The 23968-nt window shown below is 39.8% G+C and overlaps 2 protein-coding genes across 3 annotated transcripts; one reads left to right on the top strand and one right to left on the bottom strand.

Annotated features, from left to right (window-relative positions):
* The first annotated feature begins 7310 nt into the window (after window positions 1-7310).
* cldn7a (claudin 7a) lies at window positions 7311-16664 on the top strand. Its single transcript, XM_067446920.1, has 4 exons — window positions 7311-7789; window positions 12788-12952; window positions 13167-13251; window positions 15754-16664. Exons 1-4 carry the CDS (start codon window positions 7567-7569, stop codon window positions 15917-15919), a joined length of 639 nt encoding a protein of 212 aa, XP_067303021.1. The 5' UTR covers window positions 7311-7566; the 3' UTR covers window positions 15920-16664.
* A 168-nt stretch (window positions 16665-16832) lies between these two features.
* On the bottom strand, window positions 16833-22448 carry si:dkey-112a7.4 (calcium/calmodulin-dependent protein kinase II inhibitor 2). Of its 2 annotated transcripts, none has more exons than XM_067446933.1 (3): window positions 22280-22448; window positions 21698-22007; window positions 16833-17564 (listed from the first exon to the last, which is right to left on the bottom strand). In XM_067446933.1, the coding sequence occupies exons 2-3, from the start codon at window positions 21900-21902 to the stop codon at window positions 17479-17481; spliced, it is 291 nt and encodes a 96-aa protein (XP_067303034.1). In that variant the 5' UTR covers window positions 21903-22007; window positions 22280-22448; the 3' UTR covers window positions 16833-17478. The 2 variants fall into 2 exon arrangements, with proteins under 2 accessions (XP_067303034.1, XP_067303045.1); XM_067446944.1 differs by lacking the exon at window positions 22280-22448 and adding an exon at window positions 22123-22266.
* Between the last annotated feature and the right edge of the window lie 1520 nt (window positions 22449-23968).

Here is a 23968-nt window from a genome sequence, read left to right as displayed (position 1 = left end):
GAACTCCAGAGGGCAGCAGAGAGTCACCACACACACACACACACACACACACACACACACACACACACACACACACACTTTCTCTCTCTCTCTCTCTCCCTCTCTCTCTCTCTCTCTTTCTTTTTTCTTCTATGGTCTGTCCTTCCTTCTTAACATCCATCCATTTGTCCATCCTTTATTCTGTTCTTCCTCCTTTCTTTCCTCCCCTCCTTTCTTCCATCCTTCCATTTTTTTCCATCCATCTAACTTCTCCATCCGTCTGTCCTTTCTTTTTGTCTTCCCTCCATTCCTTCTTTCCTTCATTTTCTTTTGTCCATCCGTTTTCCTTCTGTCTGTTTGTCCATCCTTCCTTTTCTTTCTTCTGTCTTCTGTCCATCCTTTCTTCTTTCTTTCCTCCCTTCCTTTTTGTTTCTTTCCACCCTTCCTTTTTGTTTCTTTCCACCCATCCGTATTTTCATTCCGTCCATCATTTTCTTTCTTTCTTTCTTTCTTTCCTCCTGTCCATCCTTCCGTTTCATTCCGTCCCCCCTGTCCTTTCTTTCTTTTTTTCTTTTCTTCTGTTCCGTCCTTCCTTCCATCTATCCATCCTTCCTTCCTTCCTTAACATCCATCCATTTGTCCATCCTTCCTTCTGTGTTCCATCCGTTCGTTCTTCCTTTCTTTCTTCACTTTCTTTCCGTCCATCCATTTTTTTCCTTCCGTGTGTCCATTTTTTCTTTCCTTTCTTCTGTTCCGTCCATCCTTCATTCCTTTTTTCTTTCTTTCTTTCTTTCCTCCCTTCTTTTTTCTTTCTTCCTTCCTTCCTTCCCTTCTGTTTCTTTCCGCCCATCAGTATTTTCCTTCCGTCCATCCTTTTTTCTTTCTTTCTTTCGTTCTTATTTTCTTCCTTCCTTCTTTCCTACCTACCTTTCTTTCTTTCCATCCATACTTCCTTTCTTTCCATCTATCCATTCTTTCCTCCTGTCCGTCTGTCCTTTTTCTGTTTATTTCTTTCTTCCTTCATTTCTTTCCATCCATTTCTTTCCATCCATCCATCAGTCCTTTCTTTCTTTCTTTCTTTCTTTCTTTCTTTCTTTCTTTCTTTCTTTCTTTCTTTCTTTCTTTCTTTCTTTCTTTCTTTCTTTCTTTCTTTCTTTCTTTCTTTCTTTCTTCCTAAATGAATGTTTTCATTTGTATGATAATGTTTCCATGACAATATATTTTGTTATTGTCCAATTCTTTCAATGTATCCACTACGCTTATAATTACTCGTTTTGTGCTCTTTTCTTGTCACTTACAGGTGATTATATCTAATACCTTTACGAATAACTGTTTTTCATTGATCCAGTGTTCATAAACCAGAGAGAGCATGCATATTGTTGCTTTTTTATTTCATTGGTTTGTCATTTATCTGTTGTTGTTTTTTTTGTTTTGTTTTTTATTGGTTCATTGTGAAACCATATAATTTGAAATTATATCATAAAAATTATAATCGCATGCATCTAGCATAATCTGAAAGACCATAATTCCCTGGTTGTGTTGTTCTGCGTCGACTGACGTTAGGATATGAATTCTGCTTTAACTGTTTTTTGTTTTAGTTTTTTTTAACATGGTAATGAACCACTTCCTCTTGGCTAATTATTCATGTGAGAATTAAAACTTTAAAAAGTAATGGCATCATTTTTAGTCTAATTTCCAAAATAATAATAAGTGTACCATAATGATTCAGGGTAAGACAAAAACTGAAAACTAGATTCATGTTGTACATTCTCATTATATCATTTTTGTAAATATTGAACACAAAAAAGTTACGCTTTGCGTCGGGGTCCTGATCATTTTATCGGGGTTTACGTAAGGGATAATGTCCACCCAGCCGGTTGTTATCGCAGAATAAACCCCGACAGAGTGATCAGGACCCCGACGCGAAGCGGAGCATCACTCTGAAGGGGTTTATTCTGCGATAACCGGCTGGGTGGACATTATCCCGCTTATTACACGGCTACTAGTCTCAAATAAATAATTATTAGACACAAAATATTGTCTTGAGATTAAATATTTTATTAGCTCTTACGCAAAGCTTCCGCGAAGAAAAACAGTTCCAACCTGCTTTAAGCCTTTATCTATCGCTGCTAAATGTTGAAAATGAATGCTGAAAGGGTTCAAGTCATCATAGGTGTATATGACATTCTTCTTTCAGACAAATACAATCAGTTATATTTAATAAGTCCAGGCTTACGTTAAAGGGATCCCCTGGTGTTGAGACTTGTATGGCTTAATATAACATAAATGATGTCTCTTACTGAATTATGTGGTAGAAAACCCATGAAAGATTTTATATTTGGACCATGGGCGGCGCCATTTTGTTTGTGTTCTAGGTTGATGACGTAGAATGGTTGAACTCCTCAATCAGCTGGCGTTACCCGTAGCTATTTTTACCACAACGCAACTCGAAAATTGTTTCAGAGTTAAACAAAACCAATGAATTCCTTTGTAATTGTACTCAAAACACACTCAAACATACATGTGCACACAAACTCACCTACACAAGTCACAAACAGATCGGCGGGCGCGCACACCCACCTGACAGACTGCTCTGTCTCAATCGAGATGTTGGGCTGCTCAGTCTCCACGACGGGCTTAATCTGAAATCAACCCCCTTAACCCTTAAATAGGGCATTATTTGAAGGGACGGACATTTGTAGTGTTGTCCGACACCATAGTGGACATGTTCGAGTGCAGTCATTCAGTCTCACGTTCCACCGCAATAACGAGTGTACAGCCGATTTACAAACAGCTGTCCGACTTCACGCACTCAAACATACATGTGCACACAAACTCTCTCTCACAGACTCGCACACACCCCAACAGATCGGCGCGAACACACACACACACACACACGCACTGCGTGCGCGCATACATAACCCTTCCCTGTGTTGATATCATAGATAGACTGTTGATATGCAGTAGATTAACTGTAATGCCTAATGTAACCAGCAGAGAGAAATATCTAGGTAGGACGATGGGATAAGGTCGTGAGGAAGAGAGGCAGGATGTTTTGGTGATGATGCATGCGATTGAGACAAAGCAGTCTGTCAGGTGTGTGTGCGCGCCCGCCGATCTGTTTGTGACTTGTGTAGGTGAGTTTGTTTGCACATGTATGTTTGAGTGTGTTTTGAGTACAATTACAAAGCAATTCATTGGTTTTGTTTAACTCTGAAACAATTTTCGAGTTGCGTTGTGGTAAAAATAGCTACGGGTAACGCCAGCTGATTGAGGAGTTCAACCACTCTACGTCATCAACCTAGAACGCAAACAAAATGGCGCCGCCCATGGTCCAAATATAAAATCGATTTTTTAAATAACGTAGATCTTTCATGGGTTTTCTACCACATAATTCAGTAAGAGACATCATTTATGTTATATTAAGCCATACAAGTCTCAACACCAGGGGATCCCTTTAATCCCAGCAGTAGTTGTAACGTTAGCTGTTTTTGAAGTCCATAAAAAATGCAGCTGTCCGTCAAATAACGTGCTCCACACGACTCCGATGGGTTAATAGAGCCTTCTGATTCAAATCAATGCGTTTGTGTAAGAAAAATATCCATATTTAAAACTTTATAAAGGAAACCTGCCTTGATGTCTTCCATTGTAACCCACGGCTGTTTAAGCCACAAGATGGCGCCAGCGTTAAGCATAGAAGTAGTACCGGTCAAGATAACTCGTAGTACCCGGATGAGCGGTTGTTATCTGGAAATAACATACCGCTGGAATGCGCGATTGACCAATCAGAAGCAAGTATTTCACAGAGCCGTGTAATAAGTAAAATTAAGCTTAAGCAGAGAATCAAGAATTAAGAATTTGATTGATTGTAAGAATTAAGATTAAATAGTTTAAAATAAATTATTAATTTTATTCAGCAAGGATGCATTTAATTGATCAAAATTGACAGTAAAGACTTTTACATTGTTATTAAAATATCTATTCTAAATAAATACTGTTCTTTTGAACTTTTGTTTATCAAAGAATCCTAAAAAAATCACTATATTAGAACGATTTCTGAAAGATCATGACACTGAAGACTTTGCGCATGAATAAATTACATTTGAAAAGAAATTCCGTTGCATTTATTTAAACAGCAATTATTAATTGAAAAAAAGACTATTGAATTCCTAGATTACATCAATTTGGACTCTACCCACACTTCAGCAAAGGCACCTTGTTGCATTAGAGCTTGAGAAGTAAAATAAAGAGGTAAGAAATGATGAAATAAGAAAAGCTCATTAGCCGAGTCACTGCTTTAGAGGGGAAACTAGAGGCCTGTGTGTTTTATTGCTAACGGTTCAGTGAGCTTCTTAAGGCGGCTCACACCAGTTTAATCACTGTTTTTCACTCTCTATAATCTTCAACAAAAAAAGCCCTGGAGCCAGCCAGAAGAGGAGCCATGAAGGGGGTTTCTGTTCTTCTTCTTCGGGCTGATTTAGCACCGTCTGCTCCCCCGTTTACTGAGTGTTGTCTGTTTACTGGAACTAGGTGGGGACAGAAGCTTCGAAAAAACGTTCAAGTTTCTTTTGTGTGTCATGGATATTTGGCCCAGTGCTCAAGAACTGGCCAATAGGATGACAGATAAATCACGTTTCCATAGTGACTGGGGTACTGTGTGCTAATTTCATGATGCTACTGAAGAAAATCCGAAACCTTCCCACTGTTTATTTCCCCATGTCCTACACACCAGAAATCTGACTATGCCTTTTAATCTTATAGTTACCTCAAAAACCTTCACACACCTATTAAATGATGTTGTTATTAAACAAGGTTCAGGAGGAGCATGATCAAATAATTGACACAGGTAGAGAGTACTCAGCTAATCAGTAAAAGAGGTGTATATAAACATGAGCTGTCTTACATCCATTTTGTTTACCTCCATCCTTCCACCACTCCTTCTCAACATTTTGCTCTTTTTAGTTCTAAACCACTTACATACAGGGGTGGGTACTCTGGGTTCAGGCCAAAGTCCGAGCTCGGTACTCTCCCCCCGGACAGCACGCCAAATACACTATAAAGGTAAGTGTGAACTCATAAAACGAAAAACTCCATATCTAGGGTGTCACAGACATTTTCTGAAGGGAAAACTATTTCCTCTTCCATCAGCATTATTGCTTCCACCCTATTTTCTCTCAGGTTATAGATATTTCCTCTTTACCTTGGTGAGATCATGGTAACATTGCCATCCTGCAGACAATAGTTGACTTTGTTCCAGGCCTTTTTTCCCCTTTCACTGGAAGTGCAGACGTCATCTGATGGAGTGGTTAGACGTGACAAACGTGCCAAATGAAAGGGGATCTAGATGCTTTATTACAGGCACCAATAAGTAAAAAAATATACAGGTTTCTGAAATGTATCAATGTAATGTAAAGCACAATATGTAACATGATTTGCCATCCCGAAGAGTCCCGTCGGATTGCTGTCCGTCAACTTGTGTAGATTACAACTTCCATGGGGGAGTCACCAAGCTACACCTTTGTTATTGTTTTGAATAAGCGGCCATAGCAACGAAACTTACACACGGTGCCTTTAATAATATTAATATATGCAAATTCAATGCTGGGTAGAACTGATTACACATAATATAATCTATTTCTGTAATCAGATTATGTGTGATTACTTTTTGTTTATTACAAGATTACATGTTATTCTCACAATGGCAGTCTAATGTTCATAGGGTTCTGCCAACTACTTCTTGTGGGGATGTTTTTCAGGGGTTGGGCTTGGCCCCTTAGTTCCAGTGAAAGGAACTCTTAATGCTTCAGCATACCAAGACATTTTGGACAATTTCATGCTCCCAATTTTGTGGGAACAGTTTGGGGATGGTCCTTTCCACAGCGGCGTTCAATAAAGAAAGTAAAGGCAGGCGTCCCAAAACTTTTGTCAATTTAGTGTATCGTCAGCAGAACAATCCAAAATATTAAATAACCCCTTACGAAAATGAACCATTACGTTTTATTTTAAGTAAAAGAATAGTAACCGTGTTTTTGGCAGATTGGTTATTTGTATTACCACCGTTTTTCTACAAATGCCATGGTTAGACTATAGTTAGTGTAGCAAAACCATGGTCAATTTGTGTTTTTTTAATTTGTATTTATCATTATTTGTAAAGTACAACCCAGAGCCTCAATTAATTTAATTTCCATTAAAAATTAAAGATGGCGCCGCTGTGAATCTATTTCCGCCATGTGAGAAAACATGAAAACTTGTTTTGGACTTTATAATACCACAATTTTGAAGTTTTATTTCACGATTTTGACGTACATTCTCACAATGGCTATTTTTATCATTTATGTCATTTTTATTTGGCTTTTTATGTCATAATAACTTTCTTATGTGAGGGAAGTGCTTCCATGTTAAAGACACTTCTCTTGATTGAAGATTGTTATTGCGATAACAAACTTCATCAAAATTTCTACCCGACATTTGGTGTAGAGCAACTTCAGTGAAGATGATTTAAAAAAAAAAAATTATTAAGAACAGTGAAAGATTACAGAAATAAACACATAAAAGAATAATAGATAGCACCAAAAGGGAGAACAAAAACAGGAACAACAGCCAGCGGAAGGGGGGGGGGGGGGACAAAACAAACAGCAGACAAAGATGCCTATATAAAAGTAAAGAAAGCACAAGTACAATAAGCATTTAGAGCGCGTTAAAGCCAAAAAAGAGATTAAAGGGGGGTTAAATTGGGGGGGGGGGGGGGGTAAAAATACGCAACAACACAATGTTTTCCTTGCTTTTGTCATTCTTCGATACATAAAGTGTGTGAAGATATTGGTTAAATTCAATGAGAAAAACTTTGAAAAGTGCTTTTATGAATATGAAATTTCACTAAGAGAAGTAAAGGAATTATGAGGTATAAATCTTTTCCAAAGTTTTTCTCTGTATTAACAAAACCAAACAAGTTTCACATGTTTCATCTGGCTGGAGGACTGCCGATGAAAATTAGCCCTTTCGAGCTAACTCGTGTACATTTACATTATTGTAATGTCGATTAATGTACATTGTCCTCTTTTAAATAAATAAACAAACAAACTTCAGTGAAGATGATAATGCGAGCAATTTTTTATTTGGCTTTTTATGTCATAACTTTCTTATGTGATGGGAGAGCTTCCATGTTAAAGACACTTCTCTTGATTGAAGAGTGTTATAGAGATAACAAACTTCATCTAAATTGCTACCCGACATTTTGTGAAGAGCAACTTCAGTGATGATGATGCTGCGAACAATTCTGTGTGATGTGACGTCACGACACTGGTGGCATCGCGCGCGCGTTACCCCTCGAGCCTACACTTCGTCATCTGTATTTTACGCAGCAACACTTTGTCTTTTGACGTCTCTCTCTCTCTCTCTGTTGAGGTACAAACAAACACCACTAGCTGAGTGAGTGACTGCTAGTTTCTGTCTCTTGGAGAGTTGAGTAGCCTACTTTTTCCTCAGATTCGTCAGTTTGAGTTTACGTTCTTCAGAGTAACAGGTGCGGGACAGGAGACACTCAAATATATTGCTGAACGTTGCTCGGCTTGCCATTAAGTGAATATAATGGCAAACTCGGGCGTCCAGTTGCTCGGATTTGGTCTGTCTCTGTTCGGCATCATTGGGCTGATCGTGGGCACCATCCTCCCGCAGTGGAAGATGTCCGCGTACGTCGGGGACAGTATCATCACCGCAGTGGCGACTTACCAGGGGCTGTGGATGTCCTGCGCCTTTCAGAGCACCGGACAGCTCCAGTGCAAAATATACGACTCCATTCTACAATTAGACAGTGAGTTAAACCATTTATTACACCTTTTTTTATATTTCTATCCGCCTGTCTCTCTGCTATAGCTGTCTGTCGCATGTCTCACACACGCACTGTAAAACAAATCCATCCGTTTCAACTTAAAAACCTAATGCCAGAACTAAACGTTGCTGCTTTCATTTTTTGTATGCTTAACAAGATATTTGTACTTGAATTAAATTAAAAAAAATTATTGAATTATTGTAGTCGAATCGTGTATTTTGTAAAAAGCTCGAAATTACTTGTTGCAATACTATCATATCATTTTACACGCACACATTAATTTCCCTTAAAGGTACAGTTCACCCAAAAATGTGAATTCTGTCATCATTTACTTACCCTCAAACCTGTATGAATTTCTTTATGGGGTAAGAAAACCAAGTTGATGGGCCCCATTGACTTCAATTGAATTTTTCCCCCATACTATGGAAGTCATTGGGGTCCATAAACACCCCAATATTTGGTTGCCGACTTTCTTGAAAATATCTTATTTTGTGCTCAACAGAAGAAATAAATTCATACAGGTTTGGAAAGGACTTTCATTCCTGGGTGAACTATCCCTTTAAATATTGTTGTATTAATCTTACTATATATATATATATATATATATATATATATATATATATATATATATATATATATAATATTGTGTGTGTGTGTGTGTGTGTGTGTGTGTGTGTGTGTGTGTGTGTGTGTGTGTGTGTGTGTGTGTGTGTGTGTGAGAGACCCTGGACCACAAAGTTTGTTAGGACAGTGGTCCTGTCCTGGAGGCACCCCAGCCCTGCACATTTTGTATGTCTCCCTCATCAGGCACACCCAATTTAGTTCTTGCAGTCTCTACTAACAAACTGATGAGTTTTATCAGGTGTGATAAATGAGAGAGACACACAAAATGAGCAGGGCTGAGGTGCCTCTAGGACAGGTTTGAAAACCTCCAGGACAAGACAATATCTGGCTGAGATTCAACTATTTGAAAATCTGGAATCTGAGGATGCAAAAAAAAAAAAAAATCTAAATATGGAGAAAATCACCTTTAAAGTTGTCCAAATGAAGTCCTTAGCAACGCATAGCTACTACTAATAATAACTTTTTAATATATTTTTGGAAGGAAATTTACAAAATATTTTCATGGAACCACTTCCACTTCCATATCCTAATGATTTTTGACATAAAAGAAAAATTGATAATTTTTACCCATACATTGTATTGTTGACTATTCCTACAAATATACATGTGAGACTTATGACTGGTTTTGTGGTCCAGGCTCACATATGTTTTGAAGATCCACAAGTGATTGAAAGTGAATAAATATACATCTAAAGGGTTAGTTCACCCAAAAATGAAAATTATTTAATTAATTACTCACCCTCATGTCGTTGGACACCCGTAAGATCTTCGTTCATCTTCAGAACACAAATGAAGATATTAGAGTTGAAAGCTGATGGCTGAGAAAGGCTTCAGAAAGGCCTCCATTGGGATTCAGTACATTCCCTCTGACCCACTCACAGCACCCAAAGGCACTAAAGGCATCACGTGAGTTCACGTCAGAGACCTACACAGAAGACAATATCTTGGCAGATAAAGTCATAATTTTGATTTTTTTTTCCCACAAAAACTGTTCTCGCCACTTGGTACATTTATTGTACAGCCCCTGTAGTGAGATGGACTTTGTAACGATGTCTTTAGTGGCTTTATGGGTGCTGTGAGTGGGTCAGTGGGAATATACTGAATCCCAATGAAGGCCTTTCTGAAGCCTTTCTCAGCCATCAGCTTTCAACTCAAATATCTTCATTTGTGTTCTGAAGATGAACGAAGGTCTTACGGGAGTCCAACGACATGAGGGTGAGTAATTGGTTAGTATTATTGGGTGAACTAACCTTTAAGTGTAGATTTTCCAGTGGCCAAATAATATATAATATATATTTATACACTGTAAAAAATGATTTAGTAAAAAAGTTACCTGGTTGCCTTAAAATTTTGAGTTCATTGAAATTAACATTTTGAGTTAATACAATGAAAATTTTTTGAGATTCGACAACCTTTATTAAAATATTACTAAAAGATTTTGTAAGCATATTGGGTAATTGTGTGTGTTTTATTTCTGATGACGCAGTGAAACATGCCAAATTGTGCTTTTTTAATGATTTATCCATTTTTTAATGTGGTTCGGATACAAAAATATTTTGAGTTTCAATTGATTAAACAAATTTCCTTCATTGAATCAACTTAAATTTTTAAGTTCAATAAACACAAAATTTTAAGGCACCAGGTTACTTACTTTTTAAAGTTAAACCAACAAACAACAACACTTTTTTTTACAGTGTATATATATATATATATATATATATATATATATATATATATATATATATATATATATATATAGATTAATTAATATACTGTAAATCTATACAGTAGGTGTTTATTGGAATTCTCTGGCATATTGAGCCATAGTTTCCAACTCTTCACACACACACTCAAATAAACATGCGTCGTTCCCAGCCAGCGCTTGATTAATGGGCGCTGGCCTCGTCAGTGGGTGTTTGAATCTGCCGTATGCCTGTAATGTCAGCGGGCAGGACAGGTAGCCATGGTGAAAGCAGCCTGTAACCCATTGTTCCTGGAGCTGCCAGAGTATTTTTATTAACACACCCAACTACCAGTAATGAATTATGTGTTTATTCACTCACTCGAGTGTTTCAGTTTAGAGTTGTTACAGAAATATTCTCCATTCCCTGCCTCATGTGTTCCCCGAGGACTGGGATGGGAAACCACAACCTCACGTTCCAGTTTGCACAAACACCCTACAGATTAACGTAGACTGTCCAAAAATGTGATTTAGCTCTTGAGGTTTACTCTTTGAAGCGATGTATTTACTGAGGGGCTCTGTGCAGAACCTCGGGGATCATTTCTGAGAAACCGCGGGACACTTCCAGTTGAAACCAGCTGAAACTGCACCTGACAGCAGGTTGAATTAGGATGGAGGGAGGAGCAGAAGCCAAAAAACACGAGAGAAAACGGGGGGAAGAAGGCCGACCCTCTGAATTCCACAGCTGACTGTTTTCTGTGCCTGGCAGGAGATGCCTTATTGTGTTTTAATGAATAAAGGAGAGGAATAAGTCTTCCGTTTCACTACAGCTCACACCCCTGCCCCTCACACTTTCTTTCTTTCTTTCTTTACCTCCTCTCTTGGTGTGTTTTGTGTGCACATGTACAGGAATGCACTGGCACAGACTGGTTCTTGTTGGAATGTTTCTCGCTCGCTCTTTCAGCTGAATCGCCCAGGTCAGGGGTTCTCAATCTTTGAGATGACCGTCCCTGTGTGAACGAGCCCCATCCTAACATTTATAAGGCATCAGTCTATTGTAAACAGAACACCCAATTCATACACATTAAAAAAAATAATATTATACATTTAAAATCAGTGTCAGTTACATTGTTAAATTAGTTTTGTTCTACTCACTGTAATGTATTGTTATATGTATTAAAGGTGCACTGTGTAACTGTTTTTTTTTTTTGTGTGTAAAATCCAAAAACCACTAGGCCAGTGTTATATATTTTGTTCAGTTGAGTTCTTACAAGATCCCAAAGGTTTCCAACTATTTGTAAATTGTGAGAAATTGCTATTTTAACCAATGAGCCGGGACGTGTGAGGGAGTCGCCTGTCAGTGGCGTCATATCTGCGTTACTCTCGGTTTCCGCTTTTATTCTGCAGAAGCGCTTTACTCTTAGCAGTGTGAACAAGTGTCACAGCAGCCGCTGAGCGAACACACAGAGTAACGTCAGAACATCACACAGAAGTGCGTTTTTAAACACACTTAAATGTGTCTAATATGATAAACAGAGCTGCGTTACCTCATACTCATGACACCAGCGATTTGCTGGTGGTTTGGACAATTTTTGTTATGTGTAATATTATAAATAATAAAAACTATAATTTCTCTTATAATTTATTGTATAATATAAAAATGTTATTGTTACTTATAATATTTTTAACTAAAGTAAAATTTATTTAGGTTATTATTGTCATTATTATTATTACAATTATTTATTTAACTGCTGTTTCCTGATGGTTTGGCCATTTTGCCTGACTGATTGTGAAGAGTAGAATCTCACAATTTATGTAAAGTTTAATTTATTTTTGTTATATTTAATATTATAAATAATAGGGGTGACCCTAAATAGTCAAAGATTCGATGCATCGATATGCGGAGCCGGATTCGACCACCGATCTTCATGGGTGTTATACCATTTTGGCAATGTGGGGGTGCTCAATATTTTAAAGGCGTGGTGTGGCGTGGCGTGGCGTGGCGTGGCGTGGCGTGGCGTGGCGCTGAGCTTCGTGTCCGGTGCGAGACCCCCTTTAGGCACAATCGGCTTAAGATCGTGCATGTAAACGCACTCAAAGTATTATTTTACTTTCTAGGCAGGTTTAATTTTTTTAGGTTTATTTATCAAAATGTTCTTTTATATATTTGTGTGATGTTCTGTATTTTGATCGCGGCTTTAACATGTTATGAGAAAACGTTTTACGAATGTTTACCCACCACATTACCTTTCATTTAAACCTAAATAAGAAAGCCATTGACAGTTCGTCTGTCAGTGGCAGGCAGTTTTGGTTACTTTATTAAAAGTTGTTGCTGTGTGCAGTGTGTAAAGGAAAAGAAAAATAGTTTTACCCTCCTGCTGACAGTGTCGTGCCCCTCCCCAACCCATTCACACACACAGATGATTCGACTATTGGTCCACCATACAGAGATTCGACAATTCGGATTCGAATGTGTAAATCCTTAGCCGGGAACACCCCTAATACATAATAATAATGTAATATTGCTTGTATAATACTAAGTTTTAAAGTTAATTATACTAGTAAACTGATTTGTTTGTCAGGTATGTCCTGGTGGTTTGTCCATTTGCATGACTGACAGTTGTTAAAGTCTCGAGCTCATAGTAGTATGTTTGATACTCTGCCCTTCTCTGCAGGTGATCTTCAAGCGACCCGCGCTTTGATGATCGTGGGGATCATCGTGTCCATTGCTGGTCTTGGTGTGGCCTGCATGGGCATGAAGTGCACCACTTGTGGAGCGGATGATAAAGTTCGCAAATCTCGCACGGCCGTGACAGGAGGCATCATCCTGCTGGTGGGAGGTGAGATTACTGAGACAGACTGTTCACGCTAACCGAAGCAAGCTTACAGTGAAACATCTTTAACTTCTCTTATATAACACCAGTCTCGTCTCATTCTGGGGGTCAATGAACATCATAGAAAACAGGGCAGCTAATGCTTTGAAGATATATCAAAGAAAGAAAGAATGATCTTCTGTCTTTTCTTTGAAAGAATTTCTGTCTTTTGTTCCTACAGCCCTCTGTGCAGTTGTCGCCTGCTCGTGGTTTGCCCACAATGTGATCCGAGCCTTCTACAACCCCTTCACTCCAGTCAACACCAAGTGAGCACAAGGAATTTTACTTTGCACAATTACTGGAGCACAGTGTCCCAACTCTGTTCCTGGAGGTCACCCAAAAAGACACATCTTATCCGACACACCCAGTTCGGCTCTTGAGCTCTGTTGATGAGATGAATTGTCTGTATTCGATTATGGAAACATCCCCAAATGTGTAGTGTTGGGGAGAGTCCAGGAACGGGGATGAGAAACACTCTAGGAATGCAATTATGTTGTAAATATACACTATATAGCCAGAAGTATTGGGACACTCCTCCAAATCATTGAATTTAGCCGTTCAATCACTTCATGGCCACAGGTGTATAAATCAAGCACTAGGCATGCAGATGCTTCCACACAAATTAGTGTAAGAATGGGTCTCTCTCAGGAGCTCAGTGAACTCAAGCGTGGTACCGTGATAGGTTAAAACCAGTGCAATAAGTAAATTCGTGAAATTTCCTCACTACTAAATATTCCATAGTCAACTGTTAGTGGGATTATAACAAAGTGGAAGCAATTGGGAACAACAGCAACTCAGCCATGAAGTGGTAGGCCACGTAAAATCACAGAGCGGGGTCAGCGCATGCTGAGGTGCACAGTGCACAGTGCGCAGAAGAGGCCGAGCAGCTCATCCAAGCCGTAGATCACCAAGTGCAATGCAAAGTGTGGGATGCAGTGGAGTAAAGCAGCCGCCACTGGACTCTAGAGCAGTGAGACGTGTTCTCTGGAGTGACCAATCACGCTTCTCTGTCTGGCAATCTGATGCGTTTTGCGGTTGCCAGGAGAACGGTACTTGCCTGAGTGTGTAAAGTTAAAGTTTGGTGGAGGGGGGATTATGGTGTGGGTTGTTTTTCAGGGGTTGGGCTTGGCCCCTTAATTCCAGTGAAAGGAACCATTAATGCTTCAGCATACCAAGACATTTTGGACAATTTCATGCTCCCAACTTTGTGGGAACAGTTTGGGGACGGCCCCTTCCTGTTCCAACATGACTGTCGGTCCATAAAGACATGGATGAGTGAGTTTGGTGTGGAGGAACTTGACTGGCCTGCACAGAGTCCTGAGCTCAGCCTGATAGATCACCTTTGAGATGAATTAGAGCGGGGACTGAGAGCCAGACCTTCTCGTCCAACATCAGTGCCTGACCTCACAAACGCGCTTCTAGAAGAATGGCCATAAATCCCCATAAACACACTCCTAAACCTTGAGGAAAGCCTTCCCAGAAGAGCTGAAGCTGTTAGAGCTGCAAAGGCTGGGCCGACTCCATATTAAACCCGACGGATTACGAAAGGGATATCAAGTTCATGTGCATAAAAAGGCAGGTGTCCCAAAACTTTTGGCAATATAGTGTATGTGAGGGTCCATATGTGCCATAAATGAGTCGACTGCTTTGTATACATTTCTCCTTGTCTACAGTCATTGCCCTACTTGTTCAGATGAATTAGTAAATGTTGTGCATGTTCTCTTTTGTCGTATTGATCTGTCATCCCTGTAGATTTGTTCTTTTATCTTTACTGTCATAATCTTGTTTTCATATAAAAAGGACAGCGAAAGACCCCATGTATCTCTGAAGGGAACCAACTCTCTTTAGAAGTTTCAATGACATTTTATATGCCATCGAAAGAAGAACCTGAGAAAATATTATATGCCATAAAATATATGCCATATTATATTTATAATATTATAATAGGGTTTTGTTGTGGTATGTAAATATAATTTAAACCGCCTTCCGAATTCAACTCATGAAAAATGCACAACTTGCATGACGATGACGTCGGACATTGCGTAAACTCCGAGAGGCATTACACTTTCTCCGCAAGTTGAGAGTGAGTAACTGTCAGAGAGTGAATTTACATTTTCTTTCTTACCGTATGCTGTTTTTGTTCAGAAAATTTGAAAATCAGACTAAAGGTTACTTAATGTGTTCTAATTAGATTTGACAGACAGACAGGCTATAGATGGATGGATGGATGGATGGATGGATGGATGGATGGATGGATGGATGGATGGATGGATGGATGGATGGATGGATGGATGGATGGACGGACAGACAGACAGGTGGATGGATGGATGGACGGACGGACGGACGGACGGACGGACGGACGGACGGACAGATAGATAGATAGATAGATAGATAGATAGATAGATAGATAGATAGATAGATAGATAGATAGATAGATAGATAGATAGATAGATAGATAGATGTTCAAAAAACACAGCTTCATCCAGTAATGAAGGAAGTGGAGATTTTAAATCAGTCATTCAAACCATTTTTATTATAATTTGACCGCAGCAATTAAAATTTTGTCAGAATCTCTTTTAAATTACATGTTATTGTTAACTTGTCTATTCAGATTTGTGGGAGAATCCTGATCTAATCATGAAAAATCGAGAATCATGGAAAAAATTGTGATTCTCCATTCAAAAAATAATCTAGAGCATTATTCACACCACATTTCAAATAATTTATTGTCATAATGTCTCCCTTTTCTCTGTATTTTTTAACTTTAGGTTTGAGTTTGGAGCAGCTATTTTCATTGCTTGGGGCGGGTCGTTTCTCGATGTTCTCGGTGGATCCATGTTGGCTGCCTCCTGCACTCGAAGTAAACAAGTGTCAAAATATCCTAAAAGTAACTCTGCACGCTCTGCCAGCAGCAGCAACAAAGAGTATGTGTGAGCAACACTGCCCCACACTGGACAGACACCGCAGCAGCTTCAGAAGCTGAAGAACTTCAACACAATAACGGGGCGAAACAGCCCAAACAGAGAAAGCAAGCAGTTTACAAACTCTCTAATGTCCCCAACACAAAGGACAATCAGTTGTCCGAATATTCTAATGAAAATAGATCATATATTATAAGTGCTTTGGGAGTTTTTGAAATGGAGAATTGTAGAAATCTAGTGCCAGTAAAAATGCTCACAGCCTGCTTTAAGGTCTCAGTGTTTCGATGAAGTGCACAACTAAGTTGTTTTCTCCATGTGAAAGAAGAGAAACTCGGATAGTGGGTCAAATATGTTGGCGTTTCCAAAGTGTCCACTAGGGAGCGCTATAACCAACACAGTGAGCAGGTGTGAGTCGCCCAAAATGGAGGGATATTTTCAAGATTGCGTTTGTTTTTGTTTTGTTTTGTTTTTTGGAGTATTTATCCTATAGCAGCTGAAATGTTAACATTATTAATACTCATACGAGTCACTCTTATGTTATTGAAGTGTTTCACATATGGTCGAGCAGTATTCGGAACAGTGTTTTGATGTTATTTGCTAAAAAACATTAACTCATCGCATGTGTTACGCCACGTTAATTTTAACCATCCGTGAGTGCTTCTGAATATCTTACTTATGTTTCTTGATAATGTCAGTGTTAGTTAGATATTATGTATTTGTTTTACATGCTTATTTTCAATAAAGTTTGCTTTATCACATTCCCAGTGTGAATCTACACACATCTATATTAAAAACTTGGATTTTTAAATATAACTTAAACCTGGAAATAAAAGACTGCACTCTTTTTTCAAACTTTAATCAAATAGAAAAGATCATGCCAGAGTCCTGTACTTTTAAGTTCTTTTTTTTAAACATTAACAATGGCAAAAGTTACTCATGCATACTTTATTTATCACTCCTATTCCACTGCACTCCCCCAAAACAATTTACAAAAAAATCCATTAATTTCCATGCAAACATCTAGAAGTCTAAGACATTTTGACCAACATATGAGATTGTTCATCGCAGTCAGTATGCATTTAAGATTAAAATCAACAGGCACGTTTAAACGGTGACTAAACAAAAACTCCTTACAATTAACAATTAACTGATGTCATTCAAAGACATGTCAAGGTAGACCACAGGTCTTACCACAATGGCGCGTTACACGTTAACAGAGTTTCACAGGAAAATGTCCTCTTTGGGAGATGAGTAATCCAACCTGCTGAGGTTAGCTTTCTTATTCTGCAGTAAAGTGCAAATTTCATAAATATAGCCCTGTTGCATTAGAGATCATCAAGATCTCCACCTCAAAAATCAAGCATCCAACACGGAGGACACCAGACAGGATCATTCGACATCAGTTAAGTGATGAGCAAGCGTAAAGTGAACAGGAAGCAAAGTCCACAGTTCTCTCGTTTGACCTTGAAGAAGCTGTACAGCGAAGGGTGACGACAGGTGAGAACGTGAGAGGGAGATTTGAGTTCGGTTCGCTGGTGTAGGCCTGCTGTCTTTGGCACAGTCGGTCACTCATCAGGCAACGGGTGATACTCTCTGAGACGCCGGGAAGCTTCTGTTGTTGTTTATTATATCATCCAAGTCCTCATCCTCAATAACCACTGTAAAGACACAAGGAGAAAGGTTTCATTTGACAACAGAGTGGAAACTAGCAAATATGACGAGTCATGGCGTGTTCAAGTCCTCCTGGGAAGTTTTGGGGAGTCGTAATTACAGTCATTGTTGCCAACTTGTCACTTACACTACACACCATCACAGAGCTTTAGTTCATCCAGTTTCTCAATTCAGATTTTAACACATTTAACATTTTTGTAATTCACTATAGCTCCTTTCACACTGCGATTCCGGCAAATACACGGATAATGCGACCCGGCATTTGTTCCCGGGCCGCTAGATTTGGTCCATTCACACTGCCAGCGAAATACCGTAATATGTGCGTTTTCACACACAACCCGTAACGGTCCCAGGTCGAGTTGACACGTGACATCCTGATGTGACGTATAACGGCGAGCGATCTCAGCTTCAGCGCGGATAGTAAGGAGCTCCGCGGTCTCGACTTGTGTCCAGTTTGAGCACATTTCTGCTTGTTTAATTTGAGTTTCTTTTGTATACGAACACTCTCTGCGTTTAAAACACAGACTAGCTCTTCTGGCACTGCAGGGTTGTATTATTGAAAAAACAAGCTCTAGGAGTCACACGATAACTACGTACACGTTGCGGCATTAGTTTCGGCTTTTGTTCACACAGCGCTCGTCCCGGGTCGAATACCGCCATGTTACTAGGTCCCCGACCCAGGTCGAATTCGGTAATCAATGCCGGGACGTGGCTGCTTTCACACAGAAGGCGACCCGGCAATGTTCCGGGAATATTGAGGGTCCGACGTGCAGTGTGAAAGGGGCTTATATCATCCTCCTTCTATTGTATGACAAAAAGGTATAGGAAATGCCTGCAGTAAATGAGCACGGATTAGGAGAGAAAACACATTAGGCAGGCGGAACGCAAGGACGGCATGATGACGTCACAGATATGCTAATTGACGCATGATGTCATCTAGCGATATTTAGCGACTTTTTGGGCAGGCTTTAGCTACTTTCCTTGAAAAATAGTTGGCGACACTGATTACGGTGTGAGGGGCACTTTGGCGGGAGCAAGATGGCGAACAAATCTCTGACTGAGTGATTCAATAACAAATACATTTTTAACACTCGGTATACATAAAATTCACAAAAGTAATGAATAAAGAACGTGTTTTGCGTTTATTCCATAGACCGTAAAAAAATATGGACGACTCGACATCATCCGTTTCCGCTTGCCATATTTGAAGCTTTCAGGCAGGGGTGCACGGCGCTGACATCTTGGGACCGAGTCTGCGCAGTAGCGATTTCGGGACCGGAGTTGCGCAGTAGAGCGCAGGAAGTAGAGCAGGAAGTACAGTCACGATATCGAAAGCCCGCCCACACTCTCGCAGATGCAGAACAATTAATTATGTTGGTGTGAAATAAACAGTTATGGAAATGTAGAAATTAAAGCTAAAGCTCTAATCTGCTCCCAAAAATTTCGAAAAAAGTCCGTTAGTGCCTCAGTGACAACTTCACTCAGAGAAGCCGTCAGTCTCAGCTGTCAATCATGACGTCACACCCCCCGTTTTTATAGCATCAAATAACTAACTCAAAGTAAACTTATTTTTAAAACGAACACCTGAAATGAAATCATCGTGATGATAACTGCCTTCAGTGACATAAACTAACTTTGGGGAAACATTTTTAAAGTGTAATTTTATTATTTAGTTTGCCTCGCGTCCATTAGAAAACACAGAGGAGCGGCTATACTGGGACCGGTCACCGGGGGGCGATCGAGGCGCGAAAGCTTCAGTAAATGAGAGGGAGACTGCAGGCTTGGTTTATTCACATTAGGGTTGAGCTTGTCCACTTTCAGAGGTAGTTGAAGACGCATTCGACCCAGATTGTAGTGTGAACGCTCATGTGCTCCAATGTGTTCAAACTGCCTCAAAAGACACCTACTCTGCTACTGACCTAATGCGGAAACATTAAGGGAAGCGCTCCAGCCTGACGGGATTCAAACTTTGATGGCTGAAGACCCAAGTTTGGTTTAAAGATGAAAAACATCCCACGCTCAATGTTCTCTCACCATTCCTGATTTCTAACACACACTCACAGCGTTCGGCTGGCTTTGAGTTTATCCGTATGTTTTCATATGTCAATTGCTTGAGCTTATTTCATCCATTAGATCGAAAGATCTGAAAAAGCCGTACATTTACCCGCCCATAGACCCTCCCCTGGAAGAAATCAGGACAGAAGTGGTTGAAAGTGGACAAAAGAGACGGATTAAAACACCAGGTGTAAACAGGAAAGTGTCTCCCTCGTCCACTTGTGATCTGATCCACCAGAATGCATCTTAGATAGTTTTATTGTAAATATGGTTTTAAAAATGTTTAATTTACACAGACGCTTCATCCATTACATCCAACATGTTTTCTCACTGACACACACATCTCAGAAACAGGTTTTCTTCTCATAATTACAACTTTGTGGTGATGTATCATGTCAACTCTATAAATACAATCTTTCCGACATGACTTGACTACATCATTAGTCACAATTATTACTTCCTAAAGTTATTTTTAATAGCTATAAAGGGGAACATGTTGCTTTTGAATGATCTTCTCAATAATGACCTGTTGTGTTTTATTTTCTTTGATACTAGTATTATTAGTAGTATTCATTTATGCCATGGTTGTGTGGATTCAATGGATGTTTGTCTTCAGGAGTAAGAGATAAGGCAATGTTTCAATTTCAAGGTTTTTAGCGTCACAGGACATTTTCCATTGTTTTGGTGTGGCAATTATTCAATAAACTGATTTTTTTTTAATCACCATTAGTTTCTCTTCTGCTTCTGCTCTTCACTTGCTTGCTCACTCAAGTTCTTGGCTGATAGAAGACTGTTAAAGGGATAGTTCACCCAAAAATGTAAATGCTGTCATCATTTACTCACCCTAGTTTTGTTCCAAACCTGTATGAGTTTCTTTTGAACAAGAGAAGATATTTTAAAGAATGTTGGTCACCAGACAATTACCGACACCGATGACTTTCATAGTATTTTTTTCCAACTATGGAAGTAACCAAGTTTCTATAAAAGATCTTGTTTTATGTTCAACAGACAGAGGAATCTCATACAGGTTTGGAGCAACTTGGAGAGTGAGTAAGTATTGACAAAATTATTAGGTGAACTATCTCTACAGAAAGCAAGGTTAACTTACCGTCCCATAAACCCTGAACTCTCAGCTGATTAACCCAAACTTGCTTACTCGAGGTGTGCTGGATCCAAAAACGTGTCTGTGAGTAAATTCAGAAAACTCAAGAGTACGTATAACACAAGACAGAGCGACGAATCGATGATTCACAGTGGAAACAGATGCTAAGAAAAAGCCATTTTACTTCCTCGTCTTTTGTTTAATAACAAAAGATGCATACCGCCACATATTTGGTGGATCAATCATTTGTTTTATGCTTTCGTTTAATCTTCATTCACTGAGAATGAGGATTAGATTGTTTGTTTGATGCTAATTAATTGAATGCAGATCAATGTGAGATGACTAAAATAAATGATACATTTATCAGAATTGAATTAACATTTAAGCTTGTTATTTAGTGATTTAGAATCAATTTATATTAACTGTTACTATAAAACAAATGTAGTTATGTTAATATAACCATGCTAATTATATAAAACACATCTGAATCATCTTAATCAAACTAACCCTGGATCACGAGTTGCTCTGGAGCAGGTTATGTTCAGGGAGTGAGCTACTATGGCAACTTACATACCCTCAAATTACCTCCATTTTTGGAACCGAAAGTTGAGGTTACTCTTAAACATGCACAGGTGTGGCACTTAACCTACTTTCTCCACCCTTAACCAAGTTTAGGGAATGTAGCTGGAAAGCTTTAGGGATCTTTACATGTAGAACAGGGATTTTCAACACTTTTACAACAGCATCCAGCACTGCATATTTTGGATGTTTTCCCTTATTGGCAAACCCAGTTGAGCAGTTCAATCAGCTGAAGTAAATAAGGGAAACTTCCCAAATGTGCAGTGCTAAGGATTATTATAATTTTGGTCTCTGGTCAAGGATTTTGAAAGAAGAAACAAATCTAACCCAAGTAACTACATGTCAAGGCAACATTAAAAAAAAGGTGGGGAAGATTACACCCACCTCTCGTAGAGCGGCCGATCTGTCCGAGTTTGGGGGCTCTCTGCACTCTTCGCGGGGCGGACAGGTCTCGGTTTCGCCCTGCCTGCCCGTGGTCGTACGGGATTACCGGACTGGGTTGTAAAGCACCTGTCGGTGGGATGAGATCGGGCATCTCTGCCATGCCGTACATGACCTCCTGCTGTTGTGCTTCGGTAGGTGTATTCATAAAAAACGACCACAAGTCGTAGGTTGGCTGTGCACTTCCGCGACGGCGACAAAATTAATGTTTCTCAATCCACCTAAACTGACCCAAAGGCAGTGTTCACAACACCTGGGAAGGGTTAAAAAACATCTTAATTAATGGATTAACCCAAATGCCCTTAACAATGACATTTAGGCATCAATTTTAGTAATAAATCACACTGATAGTCGGATTACATATACACCTTGTATACAAGTGACGAAGAAAAAACAGTTCGCGTGCACCGGATGAGCTTGAGTATGTCCACGCCTGTCAACAACACAGCTTTCGCTTACATTACATTAGGCTGTAGCCGAAACATATAACATATTGAGATTTAAAACAACGAAACGTGTCCCTACCTTGTGTAATTTGCCCGAAACGTGGACACCGTTGACTGGTGTTTGTTTTCTATGTCGGGTGGTACGCCGTGTTCAACGCGAGTCGGAAGTTGCCTACTATCTACGGCGGCGAGAGTCTGTCGTAACTCTCACTTGGGGATTTCCTTGGTCGTTTCTGTTTGCGTCACTGCGAGGGAGGGCCCGAGAGCTGCGAGACTCACGCGGAGAGCCGGTAGGTGGTGGTTTGACAGTTCGCCCACCGTGTGTGTGTGTGTGTGTGTGTGTGTGTCTCACCAACTGTAACCTACATGCATACAAGAGAACAGAACCTACACTGGACGTTAGAGGAGGTTTCATGGTTTGTCTTAAAATAATTCACATTATAATTCAGTATGTGTGTGTGTGCTTGTTTATATTAGCTTGTGCATGGGAACCAAATGTCCCCAATGCAATATAAATCACCAACATCAGGGGTGTCAAACTCAGTTCCTGGAGGGCCACAGCCCTGCAGAGTTTAGCTTCAACCCTAACACACCTTCTATCCTAAGGGGATAGAAAATACAGTTTGTACAGTATATAAACCATTATGTCTATGGAATGTGCCCACATTTCACAAAAACACAACGAGAGAGAGAGGGAGAGAGAGAGAGAGAGAGAGAGAGCAATGCAAAATGCTTAAAGGGGGGGTGAAATGCTGTTTCATGCATACTGATCTTTTTACACTGTTAAAGACTTGGAATCCCATACTAAACATAGACAAAGTTTCAAAAGTTAAGGTGGACGTTTGATGGGAGTATTTCTTTGTCAAAAATACTACTTCCGGTTAGTCATAAGTTTCAGCAAGTTTTTTGAGATCATGCGTCCCCATTGACGTTAGTGGGGGCGGAATTTCCTTGTATGGGCCTTACGGACAATTCTACCGGAAGCGCGTGAGAGAGAGCGAGGGAGAGAGCGAAAGCAACAGCCTACGCCCATCAAAGCGGGGCTTGTAGGATGCTGGACAGGTGACAATTACACATAGCACATAACAATGTCACCAAAAAAGTGGGTTTTTGGTTGCCAGACCAAGACAGTCCTGCACAGATTCCCCAAAAACCCCGCGGTAAGGCAACAGTGGATGTAATTTGCTTTTCCGGATCAGCAACTGAGTTGCGCGAATGTTTATATCTGTTCGCTGCATTTCGGTGCCGACTGTTTCATAAACAAGGCCCAGCTCGACGCCGAATTTTCCAATCGCCTAATGCTGAAGGATGGAGCAGTCCCAACGTTAAAAGGGTGAGTGAGACTGCTTTTAGTCCGCTTACTGTCTACACAAACCACGCGTAAACACACGTGCACAACTGCACTTCCCACATGTACACCTTCAAAGACAAAAATACGACGATATAATTCAAGTATAAATATGTAAATAACACAAGCCGCTAAGCATATTATATAGTTAGTGTATAACTTGTACCACATAGAGACGTCCTGCTCTAGTCGTTTTTTGCTGCTGCTCCTGTTCAACTGCAGCCTCTGGGTCTGATTCCGGATCATAGATGTATGGCTGTATCTGATTAAAAGCCATATTTTTATTTTGAATAAAGTTTTTTTCCGCTGTTAGGGATGACGCTCGACTCAACACACAGCGCGCTGCTGCACACGTCATTATTTAGCTCCGCTCACACGACACGCCCCCACCCGCTCGGCTTTTTTCGGAAAGACTCGGAA

The sequence above is a fragment of the Pseudorasbora parva genome, chromosome 1 (genome assembly GCF_024679245.1).
Source record: "Pseudorasbora parva isolate DD20220531a chromosome 1, ASM2467924v1, whole genome shotgun sequence".
Classification (NCBI taxonomy): domain Eukaryota; kingdom Metazoa; phylum Chordata; class Actinopteri; order Cypriniformes; family Gobionidae; genus Pseudorasbora; species Pseudorasbora parva.
Note: the sequence above shows the minus strand (reverse complement) of the source record. Positions and strands in the feature narration are given on the sequence as shown.

Coding starts and splice junctions, on each gene's coding strand:
- cldn7a (XM_067446920.1), top strand. CDS start 7,567: ATGGCAAACTCGGGCGTCCAGTTGCTCGGATTTGGTCTGTCTCTGTTC. Junction 7,790..12,787: donor CTCCATTCTACAATTAGACA/GTGAGTTAAACC, acceptor CCTTCTCTGCAG/GTGATCTTCAAGCGACCCGC. Junction 13,252..15,753: donor TTCACTCCAGTCAACACCAA/GTGAGCACAAGG, acceptor TTTTAACTTTAG/GTTTGAGTTTGGAGCAGCTA.
- si:dkey-112a7.4 (XM_067446933.1), bottom strand. CDS start 21,902: ATGAATACACCTACCGAAGCACAACAGCAGGAGGTCATGTACGGCATG. Junction 17,565..21,697: donor GATCGGCCGCTCTACGAGAG/GTGGGTGTAATC, acceptor GTGTCTTTACAG/TGGTTATTGAGGATGAGGAC.